Source organism: Gekko japonicus, unplaced genomic scaffold (assembly GCF_001447785.1).
Source record: "Gekko japonicus isolate JY-2015 unplaced genomic scaffold, Gekko_japonicus_V1.1 scaffold134, whole genome shotgun sequence".
Taxonomy (NCBI): Eukaryota; Metazoa; Chordata; class Lepidosauria; order Squamata; family Gekkonidae; genus Gekko; species Gekko japonicus.
In genome coordinates this window covers 595,827-608,257 of record NW_015172007.1, presented here as the reverse complement: position 1 = coordinate 608,257, position 12,431 = coordinate 595,827, and the positions used below count along the sequence as shown (strand labels likewise).

The 12,431-nt window shown below is 42.4% G+C and overlaps 1 protein-coding gene across 1 annotated transcript in view; it reads right to left on the bottom strand.

The window, feature by feature from the left end:
- Positions 1 to 12,431, bottom strand: part of HFM1 (HFM1, ATP-dependent DNA helicase homolog) — a 91,490-nt gene that overhangs the window by 38,313 nt on the left and 40,746 nt on the right. The window contains exons 14-16 of the mRNA XM_015420183.1: positions 9,222 to 9,367; positions 5,135 to 5,229; positions 3,687 to 3,820 (exon numbers count right to left, since the gene is read on the bottom strand). Coding sequence (XP_015275669.1) covers positions 3,687 to 3,820; positions 5,135 to 5,229; positions 9,222 to 9,367 — 375 coding nt within the window. The remainder of the gene's footprint in view (positions 1 to 3,686; positions 3,821 to 5,134; positions 5,230 to 9,221; positions 9,368 to 12,431) is intronic.

The following is a 12,431-nucleotide window of genomic DNA, read 5'->3' as shown; positions in this document are numbered from 1 at the left end:
AATCCTATTGCCCAAATCATGCCTTGTTCAAGGAAACAACCTTGATCCCTTGTTCAAATTACATATCATATAACTAAGAAAAGAATAAGGAGAAAGTGCATCAGTATTAATGCTAGCTTTAATGTTATTGAGACTGTGTAATTGGTATTTTGCTCCATTTGTTTTCTTCCTTTGAAGAAATCTTTGGAGGGTCTGCTGGAGCTTCGATGTTTAAAGCTTGGAGGAGACCTTGCCTGCTCTCTAGATCTTGTAGCTACATAGGACTTCTCTTGGTGATTAAGGATGATACTACTTGTAGCAGACCAGACGAGGAAGTACTTCACCCAAAGAGTGATTAACACGTGGAATTCACTACCACAGGAGGTGGTGGCAGCTACAAGCATGGACGGCTTCAAGAGGGAATTAGATAAACATATGGAGCAAAGATCTATCAGTGGATATTAGCCACAAGCTATAGATAGGAACTCTCAGTCTGGGGCAAGTGATGCACTGTATTCTTGGTGCTTGGGGGGGGCACAGTGGGAGGGCTTCTAGTGTCCTGGCCCCACTGCTGGACCTCCTGATGGCACCTGGTATTTTTGGCCACTGTGTGAGTGTTGGACTGGATGGGCCATTGGCCTGATCCAACAATGGCTTCTCTTATGTTGTTATCTGTAATGAATGCATGCATTAGCAAGCCTAGTTGTGATGGGTTTAAGGCTTCTCTGTTTATTTAATGCTTCCAATGATAGATCTGGGAAGAGGAGAACTTTTTGAGGGGTTGGAGGCTGTGGCGGGTGGCCTGAAACAGAGCCCGCTGGCATCTCCCAGTCTGTATCTGGCATCCCCCGCCAGTGGCCGGGAGGTACCTGGCAACCCTAGTATGAGCTTCTTTAACATACATGTATGTGAAGTTACTGCCCACCCTCTCTCTATATTTCATTGTATCTAAAGAAGAGTGTTTGTGCACAAAAAAGCTCATCTGTTGATCTTAAAGGTGCCACTGGACTCAAGCCAGGATTTAGTTTGCTGAAAAGTATTTGTTGTACATAGTGTTTCAGATTTTGTTGCAAAGTTTGTTGCAGCCTAGTGTGCTAAAAAACTGGGGCCGGCCCTGAGAGGAGGCCAGGGGGTGGGGACATGTAGCAAGCCCCTACAGATTTTACCCCTGAGCACTCTGTAACGCTAATTCAGATTCATCCCAGCTGCATGTATGCAGGACCAGCCCTAGATCCAGTGGTGCCCCAGGCAAGTCCTTCCCCTTCCAATAGTTCCAACTTTTGAACACCTTTTTAAAAATTGTGTGTGTGTTACCCTCACAACAACCCTGTGGGGTAGGTTAGGTAGAGAAGGGGAGATTTGGCCCGGGGTCACTCAGCCAGCAGAGTGAGAATACAAACCTGGGTCTCCCCACATCAATCTGCAACTCTGACCACTGTGCAGTGCTGCCTCTACTGATCTGTAATGTTCCAGAGGTGTTGTAATGTAATACTCAGTTTCTCAAACGAGTGTATGCCTGTCTGTTGGTCCACTTAGGAGTCTTGATCCTGGTTGTGTGGTGGGCTAGTTGTGGCAAATGGTAGGGAAGCTCAGTATTTCTGTATACAGTTGTAGGGGCTTTATTGCAATGTGGTATGGCCTGATATTATGTTCTTATTTAAGTGTGGGGTGTGGGGGGGGGGGCTTTTTAAGTTTTTAAGCAGTGTGCTAAGAAGGCAACTGTTCCTGGGGTTAGCCCAGCCCAGGGACATTGCTAGGGCGGTTCCCAGGCCTCCCTAAATTTCTGGGGAGCCCATCCCTAAATCCCACATGGGTCCACCTCCATAGATAGTAACCATGCCTGTGATATCACTAGCTCCTCCCTATGATGTCATCAGGGCCGGCCCCAGCTTATTTTGCACCCTAGGCGAGGATCCCTTCTGGCGCCCCCCCCACCAATTTTCAAAAATAAATGCATTTTAGGAAGAATGAAAAACACAAATAATCAAGAAACTCCCAGAGTACGGGGCGGGTGCAGCTTGGTGCCCCTAAGGGCTGGCCCGCTCTAGGCGATCGCCTAGTTCGCCTAGTGAATGAGCCGGCCCTGGATGTCATTGGGTCCCAGTTCTTTTAATGACTTAGCAATGCCTCTGGCCCGGCCCCAGCCCCAGCCCCCCCTGGGAAATTGGAAAGTCTACGCCCTTGGCTTTCAGTTCAGGTTCTGATCATATGCAACAGGTCCACCAGAGCTCTTTTTGTAGAAAAAGCCCAGCAGGAACTCATTAGCATAATTGGCCACACCCAACATCAGGAATGTATTAACATATGAGGCCACACCCCTGACAGCACAGATCATTAGCATATGAGGCCACACCCCTGTGTTACCAGAAGTGTGCTCATCCAGCCACACCCACCTTTTGCTTCTTATTCTGTTTACCTTGTTTGTGGTCAAACCAGGGCTTTTTTTGTAGCAGGAACTCCTTTGCATGTTAGGCCACACACCCCTAATGTAGCCAATCCTAATGAGTCCCTGCTGTTGGGTGTGGCCTATTATGCTAATGAGTTCCTGCTGGGCGTGGCCAACTCAGGAGCCAGCAGGAACTCCGTTCCTGTGCGTTCCTGCTCAAAAATAGCCCTGGTAACATCTAGCATGATCTCAAGTACTTGATAAAATCCTGTTTCTTGGCCCCAGGCCAATTGAGCATCTAGGAGGCTGCAATATGTGATTGTTTTGCAATATACAGTTCAGGAATTGCATATTTGGCAAGTCGTTTCTACAAATTTTCAGCTAGTCTCTAAAGATGTCCACTCAGTAATACATCCTACTGATTCCAGTATGGCTGATTTCCTAAGAAGTATAATTGCAACCTGTGCAATCCTGTACAAGTGCAAACCTGTTCAGAATTACCCAAAGTACACCAATAGACTTAGGATGGAGTAACTGCAAAGCACTGTACAGTAGGGTTGTTTTTTTAAAACTTATTCCTGTTAACAGGTTTAGGACCCTGCTGTTAAGAGCTGGAATGGGAGGTCTGAGTGCTGCTGTTCCAACCACATTACAGAATTTCCCTGATGCTCCTCTACCATCTACTCTGGTGGTGTTCTAGCCATGGCTCCTGGTATCTTCAGGCAATTCCCCTATAGCTGTTTGCTTTGATGAAAGAACTCAAAGAGGCCCTCTTCAAGAGGTCAATTTTCTTCTTTTATGGCTTCACAATGGAAGGACAGAGAAGAAATAAAGTAAAAGCAAAATAGAAAGCTGACATATGAGACAGGTGCTAATACAAAGGCTTCAAGTGCGAGTAGTCATAAAAAAACCTCTGAATGCGTTGAAGCCCTGTTACAGCACTTGACACCTGCACACAGACACCAGGTATGAGTTTTCAGATTCATACCATGCTCCAACAAAGAGTTTATGATGCTGCCAGAGATGCATACATTATCTATTACTATACCTTGCAGAAGGGACAAGTGAAAGCAGAAAATGTCTGCCATATTTTCACACATACTTTAGCATAACAACTGAAAAAGGTTTGCCTATAAATACTACTGGAAAGGAAAACCTATGCAAGGCAAAAGGAAACACCATTGATATTTTTTTGTAGTTTGTTATTATTAAGAAATAATTTCCCAAGATGCAGTTACTCCATTGTAACTGCTTTATTTAAATTGTATCACAGCATATTTTAATTGCGTGCTAGAGTCCAGAAAACTTAAGAGCAACCAACCATAGTGAGCTGGATTCTTCAAAGCTCTTATGTAGAGGAATGTTGATCGTATCCATTCTAAAGCTATGTTCACATCAGTGATGGTGTACAGCACTATTTCAGCATTTAAGTGTTCAGTAAGATGCTTGTGTAAGCTAAGAAAAACAGATAGCAAGTTAATTAAAAAAACTTTTATCCATCACTATACATCTTATTCTTACAAGGCACCTCAACTCCTCAGACTCATGAGAAAGCCAAGATGCAGTCAATAGGACTGAGCAGCTGAAGTGCACTGGGGAGAACGCTATAAAAAACAATAGTCACTGTTCGCTCTAAAAAACTGTAGAAAAAATAATGGCATGTATCCTACCACTATGCTCAGGCACTCTGAACTCAGCCCAAGGAACAGTCTCTTCAGTCAGAGGAAGGTTTATTGAGCTGGAGGAAAGTTCCAAACTTGGCTGAGCAGAGTGGAAGGATACAAGACATCATATCAAGAAATATCTTAATGCAGCACTAGGTTATCTGTCTACTGTAGTGAGCAAGGATCTCTTTCCTATTCCCCCTCCCTAAGGAATGGTTAATTTACCTGTTTGGAAGTATACACACATCTGAATGAAAGATTTCTCCTAGCAGCAGACAACTGCACATGTCAATACAGTTCCAGGAATGACAACATGTTTCCCAGCAAAAGTGAATAAAGAGTTCAGTCACCAAAAGTTAATACTATAATGACTTTTTATTGCAAATTGGGGTTTGGAAAATTCCCACATTTTTATAAACTACGTAACTAATGCAAAATACTAAAAATAAGATGCAAAACCTAAGCATAGTTATGCGACAGTCCAAGGCACCATTATTTAGGATTAAACCCTACTCAAAATACTTTTAAGTAAATATGCTTAGAATTAGAGCTATCAATTAAGAAGTGATTTTCACAGAAAATCTAACTAGGATCAGATGTAATTTACAAGATTTTCAGTATTAGCCTCATATGTTTTCAATATACAAAATGATTTTTACATTCTCTGGTAAATATAGGGGGCACACTTAGGAAACAGATATATAGATGATGATTCTCTCTTCATAGGTGATAAAGTAAGGAAGCATACCAGATCATACCAGTTGCCTTTTCATTTTGTTTTAATTTACTTATTTCATATTAAATATTGCAGTACTATACACAATTACACAAGCATAAGTTTAACTGAAATGAATGGGAATTAGAAATACATATTACTATTTCCTGGACTCCAAGCAAGGCTTGGTTCGGTTCTAGTCAAATTATTACAGTAAACATTAATGGAAAACACTATTATGCATTTTCCTCTTGATCAGTATTCTCCTATATGCAGGGAAGATAAAGATTTTCTGCCCTTTTCTGCCTTTTGCCATTCCCCATAGGCTTCCTTCTAAATAAATGAAGATGTTATAGACAGTACTTCCAAGCTTGGAGAAAAATGGGTTACCTGCTTTCTATTGTATCTGCCCCATTTAACATCTGAACATACTTGTCTCTTGTGTTTAGCCTGGTCATGATAACTGCTGTTGCTGTTGTATCAAACTGCAAAAAGACATACAGACATACAATTTAAACAGAGCAGGAAGTGGCTAAAATGTACACATTTATTTTTGGTAACCCTAACAGTGTCATCCTAAGCAGAGTTACATCCTAAGACTGTTGGCATCAATGGACTTGGAAGAGTGTAACACTGCTAAGGATGGCACTGTAAATTATGTCAGAATGTTAATCATTATTATGTTCAATCACAGAACTATTCCACATCAAAATTCCTCTCAAAAACCATAATGTCAGGAATAGGGAGGTTAACAAGTTTGCTTGGTGAGAAATACACATTTATGAAGAGCCATGTTCACATACCCAGCATACGTGGTGATTTTCTCATCCATACAAATGTGCACAAATCCTCTCCATTATTATTTTAGGTATGACCAACGGGAGAGGTCTGCTTTAGTCATAACCTGGGAAGCAAGTCTTGGCCAATCCCCCCCCCCCCAAAAAAAAACCAACTAAACACCTACGTGTGCTAGGGCTTTTTTTCTGGAGAAAGGTGCTGGAACTCTCAAGAGGGAAATGAAGGAGAAAAACATGGGATTCTTTGAAAATATTATTTTCATGTGCTACAGACTTACTTCATCTTTTGCAATTGATAAAAAATCAGAAACAAAAAGGCATAAAGCCTCGCTTCATTTGTTAGTTTTTCATGCCATATAAGTATATATTTACTGTCATCAAGAGGTCACTCAAATTACAGAAAGTCAGGGTTATTTTCACACTATGCATGTGTTTATTAGATGTATTTTGCTGTGTGTTGTTATTCTAATGAAAATGCCTCAGTCTACATGCCATTAAACTTTACTAAACCTGCTTCGTGCTTTTTATATATGGCCTCAAGGACTAAGCACAATGCCCAGCAAAGAACAAATTATTTGTGATGAGCTTAAAGCTACCTTTTCTTTCTCACTGTGCAATCATATACTATACATACAGAGAGAGAGAGAGAGAGAGAGAGAGAGAGAGAGAGCGCAGCAGGCAAGAATAAAAGCAGCCTTGAGCTGCTGGCACATGTCATTTATTTCCTGAAAATTTTCTTGGTGAACTATTTTTCCAAGCTATATTCTCTTGCTCCCACAAATGGAAACAAATTATCACACAGTAAACACCACCTGCGGTGGGGGGGGGCACTTTAAAAACCATCTAGGGTATGACTCCCACCCAAAACCTCAACTCCTCAAGGGTTACAAAAAAAAGTTATTAATGACATTGTTTAGTGACATGATGAGATTAAGAGGTAATTAATTTAACATTACAAATCCTGATCAGAATTACACACTGATACTCAAAAACTTTTGAGTTCAACAACTCAATAACTGCTTGCTTCAAGAGTACCAATAATCTGAGCTATTGCAACACTGGTCTTTTGGCATGCTTGTTCCACATGAGCCACAAATTTTAGTATCATGCCTGCATAACAGCATCCCCGCTTCCAAGCTGGGAAGAGGGCCCTGCCTGCAAGCACTCACTCACGCACACACACACACCCTCTGGCACAGGGAAGCTGACGGAAGGGCTACTGAGGGGAGAAAGTCGAGGGTGGGTGAGCACATGCAGCCTTCTGCTCTCCCCACCTTCCATCCCTGGCTGGGAAGAGGGCCCTGCCTGCAGGCACACGTGCACACACACACAGCTCGGGCGCAGGGAAGCTGACGGAAGGGCCACTGAAAGGACAAAGTTGAGGGGGGAACTATCAGTGTGCCAGTGCAGGAGGAGTCAAAGAGGTTCCAAAACACCATTCCAGCACATCACAACAGAAAAAAGCCCTGTGTGTGACATCAACTACCAATTTCATGCTTTTTTTTTACTGCAAGGATCATATGTGCTCAGGAAGACTTGTGTATGCTAGAGATGTCTGTGTGAATAAGACCTACTTTCTACATGGATCCTAATTAACTGTAGGGAACCAAGCACAAGAGAGAAACCCTTTTCTCCCATCTCCCATGCCTCTTCAAAAGGAGCTGCAGGGCTTAGATTTTAATGCCCAACCAAAGGCCAACATATACACATACACAATTCATCAGGAAATTTAAAATTAAGGAATGGAGCTCTACAACAGGCATGGAAGGAAAATAGAAGTATGAATGAAGTATACTAATCAGAAAAAAGTTTACTGACAGAAACTGGAATACCAGGCACCAGTAAGTCACCTATGTTACAACACAATACATTATGTTACAGTACTAAGAAGCCTGCAATTGCCTGTACACAGTACAGATCCACACTGTGCATCATGTATCTCAGAGAAGTAAGAGCTGAAAAGGGAGAAAAGAGTAGAACAAACAGCAAGGAAAGAGAGAAAGAGATTACCTATCCTTTTCTGCATGGGAATGTCATCTAGCATGGTGTATAAGCTTTCACATATCCTATAGCCAAGTAATTTTAATACCTACACCAACTAAGGGGTTTAGAGATCCAGGGTAATCACAAGGTAAAGACTGCTTTTGCAAATGCCCACTAGCATCAGTTCAAGAGACAATATGGCAGAAGCACCATCTGAGTTTATGCACAAGGAATAATGCACAGAATACTATTGCTGATCACCAGCAATCCTACTCCCTCTGTATACGAATAGTAGAGTGCACCCTGGCCATTTTCTTTACACCAGTGGTTCCCACCTTTTTAAAATCTATGCCACCTTTTTTCAACATAATAAAATATAAACCCCCAACAAGATAGTAGTCATACCATTACTATCCATTGATTGATAAAATAAAAAGGTAAAGGTAAAGGTTCCCTTGCTCGAAAGCCAGTTGAATCCAACTCTAGGGTTGCAGTGCTCATCTCCGTTTCAAAGCCGAAGAGCCAGCACTGTCCGAATACATTTCCATGGTCATGTGGCCGGCATGACTAAACAGCAAGGCGCACGGAACGCTGTTACCTTCCCACTGAAGTGGTACCTATTTATCTACTTGCAATTTCTTGCTTTTGAACTGCTAGGTTGGCAGGAGCTGGAACTAGAGACGGGAGCGCACTCCGTCATGCGGCACACTCAGGTCTCGAACTGCTGAACTACCAACCTTCCACAGCCTGCAGTTCAGCGTCTTAACCACTTGAGCCACCGCAGCTCCTGATTGATAAAATACATAATGACAAAAAGATCAAAATGACAATGCTTAGTGTGTGTATAGATTTGTGGACCCCTTGCAATAACTCCACAGCCCCCAAGTTGGGAACTACTGCTTTTTGCCAAAGACTTCTTGCAGTTCACTTTTAGGTATTCAATAGAAAGCTGCTTACTTTTAGAATAAGCAAGAGTAGCACTGTTAGTAACAGCCTAAGGAACAGCAGACCACTGGGTGCTCCATATTGAGCATGAGAGAGCTTGAAGTGAAAGACCTGGCTGCTGTGCAACTGTGTGCATGGCACAAAGGTAGCACAGCAAATGAGAGAAGGATTATTCTGCACTCAGCACACAAACGATGCAGGATTTCAGTTTACAAGAACAAATCAAGAGTTCAGAAGACCAGTAACTATCAATAAAACCTTGGAACATGAAGGAAACTAGGCATTCACATAGTTTGTTTATCTCACACTGTTGTTGCAAGGTGAAAACTGGCACAGAACCCCATTTAGACAGGTATGAATATTTTCACAGTAGTTAGGTATTCCAGTATATTTGAGAAAAGCAAGGACAGCTCCTAAATATGCCCAATGGATAGGCACAGGAGATAAATTGATGGTAGAATGGATGGTTGGTTTTTGTATATGAACTTTCCTCTTTTTATATAAATATTTGGTAGAAAACTGTTAAATAACTCAGAATGTAATTCAGCTTGCAGTTCAAGCCTGTAGCATCAACCACAGTCTTTCTAGTAAACAAGGCTGTATTAATTATTCAGATATAGCTCTGCTGAAAATAAAAACTTCACAAACAGCTATGACTACAGAACTTTCAACTATTTTTTCTGCCCTTATATACATGGCAATTTTTACATTTGTCATTTAAAAAATAATCCTTAAAAACAGATTTTACTTACTTGCGGTCTCCCTGCTCTTCCAATCATTTGTAAAATATCAGTTTCACTGTACTCCTGAAACATTCCTCCAGCATAATGCATTGTTGATTTTATAACTACAAGGTGTGCTGGCAAATTTACACCCATAGCAAGGGTACTAGTAGTAACTGCAAGCATTTAAATAGGACTATGTATTATAAATATGATTCAGAAAGCAACAAATATGAAATACAGTTCTGCAGTATACTGAACATTCTCCTCATCAGACAACAAAACATATCCTTTAATTTAGCCCAGAATATAAAATAATCTAAAAACTAGCTGACACTATTACCACCTAGCCCAGAGATCCTCAAAGTGGAGCCTGTAGGCACCATGGAACCCACCAAAACCTTTCTTGGTGCTTTCCAAGTGTTTTTCTATAGGGCTTTTGCCGTGCAAGGCTTCTGATTGGCTGTGCAATTTTTTTAAAAAAACACTGATTTGGCAGCAGCCACCACCACAGTACAGAGGTCTTCACTGCAAGCTATGCATATGAAAAAAAATAAAACTATGCTCATTTTAAAAGGCACCCTGTTAAGCAGAGCATCTACCTGAAATGTTGAAGATTTACTATTAGAGCTATGTATAATGTCACTCTTTGACAATTTGTGGTTGGTTCCACCTCCTTCAGCAGCCATTTTGTGGTTGCACCCACCATTCTGTGTCATAATTCCAATGTGACCACAGGCTGTAAAAGGTTGGGGATCTCTGTGCTAGTTCCTCCCCATTAATACCAGTTACATTGAATTTGTGATACCATAGAATGTTCACAAATGTGATAACTGCTGAGGAGAAAGGCTTAATCCATAGGATGATGACAAGCAGCGCTCCTTTCATGAAGGAAGGTAGATGTTAGTTTTGTCCAGAGTGTGGAAGGCTATATAGCTTAATACCAGCAATTATTGCTGTGAGGCAGGTCCAGTGGAAACAGATCACAGTCCAATCAAAACAAGGACATCACTGCCAAAAACAGTGGGCAATTGTTCACTTTGAGTTATGATAAGGATGATATATAATTATTGTGGTGAACCGGCAAGGAAATTATGATATTGAGGGTGAGCCCTAGTAGAGGAGGGAGGCAGAAGAGAATCCTACTGGATTGCTGTTCTATTATATGCTGATAATAAGGCTCTTAGTTCCTCTATACAGCTCCTCAAAATATCTGGAATTTTTTGTCAACAGGAATCTCTGAAAGTAAGAAACAACATAAACCAAAATTATAGGTTTGGATAAAAGACCAAAGAACCATAAATGGACTCTGGATGGTTTCCCAATACTTCAAATACTAAATACTAAAGAGTTCATTTTAAAGGAATGATTGGCCTGGAAAAGACATAAATCAGTAATTAAATTTCCCACTTTCCAAGCAGTTCAAACTATTTTAAAATTTCTGTAGGGGTTGGAAGAGGTAACGTCACACCGTTTAAATTTTTGTTGGCAAGATCATTTCTCAAATTGTGTTAGCTAATGATTTAAACTTAATACTGAACAGCTTCATTCGAGTTCCATAGGAATTCCCCACAGTACAAAAGTTACTAAACCAGAACCCTTCGAAATGTTTGTTATAACTGTTTGGTATATAAAAAAGTGTGCCAAGCAGTGCAAAAATCTCTTGGATATACTATTTGTCTTCCAAATACATTAACATCAGATGTAAAGATAATGAGAGTTAATTCATGATAGCATGCTTAAATGGAATAACCAAATGGATACGGAAATTATTCAAAATACTCATTTTTCCTATTGGTATCAACTTTTCAAAATGGACCATGTAACAACATATACTTTAAAGAGCCACATACTGCCCATTGTTAAAGCCATCACACTGTTCTATTTTCAAACAACACCATCGGCATATCTGGATGGCAGAAGCAACAAAATCCTAAGAGATAAGCAATGGTATGTGTGACTAAAGAGTTCTTCCACATGGGGATAGACTTGTATAGCTTCCCCATTGCCACTGTGGCTGCCAATACAGGGCAGCAGCAACAGAGCTTTGACACAGCAGGTTTCCTTGTACTTGCTTGCCCCAGTGCCCTGCAGCAGCCATCTTCTATCCACCAGAATAGCTTTTCCAGTTTATTTTTAATCAACAATTATATATAATTGTAGCAATTAAATATCACTGTAGCATTATTATAATCTATATATCTAATAGTGAAGGTGCCCCCTGTGTGCGGCAATGCCCAGGTGTGCAGAAAAATCTGAAAACTGTAAACTGTAAAACAGCTTCGCCACCGCCACCACCAGAGAAGGGGGGGGAAGGCTTGGCCAGCCAGTGGCTGTAAGCCGCAAATCCCTCGTTGCCGCCCAGGGGGGAAGGAGAAAGTTTGGCGAGCCGAGCTCTAGCCTCGCCACCACCGCCGGGGAGCGGGAGGGGAGAAAGCTTGGTGGGCTGGCGAGACCTCACTGCCGCAGCAGCTGAGGGGGGGAGGGGGGAGAAAGCTTGATGGGCCGATGAAGCCTCGCCGCCGCCGCCAGGGGAGGAGGGAGGGAGAAAGTTCGGCGGGCCGACAAGGCCTCACCGTTGCCACTTGAAAGGGGAAGGTTGAAGGCTTGGCGGGTTGGCCAGGCCTTGCCGCCGCTGGGGGAGGGTTGAGGCTTGGCGGGCTGAGCTGAGGCCTCACCGCCGTTGCCGTGGGGGGGGGGCGGGGAAGGGTTTGTGGACCTGACAACTCGGAGCCGCACTGGCCTCGCCATCGGGGCCAGGCAGGGGCAGGGAAGAAGGCTTACCTGCAGTAAGTAAGTAAGTAAGGGGAGGGAGGGGGGAAGGAGAAAGGTTGCTGGGCTGGCCTCACCGCCACCACTGGGGGTAGAGAGAGGGAGGGGGGAGGGGGAGGGAGAAGGATGGGCTCACCTGCTGCCGCTTCTGCAGGCCGGGAGCTGTGGGGAATACTTCCCCCCTGCGAGTATCGCGTGTCCCACCTCTTGTTATATTTTTTAAGTCTTTAGCCCCTACTGATGTGGAGACATGTCTTTCTGCTTATATCTCCACAATGAAAGGGATAAAGATGTTTTTTAAAGTGAAAACTAGGAATTTGAAGACCCGGAAACACAGATTGTCATAAAGATATTCAGTTGCTGAGTTAAAAAAGAAACCCTTTGAAAAAGCCTCCTGGAGGAAGAGGGAGGAAAGGATAAGGAAAATGGCTGCCATACAGGTGGGACTGAGAAAATCCAAAAACCCCC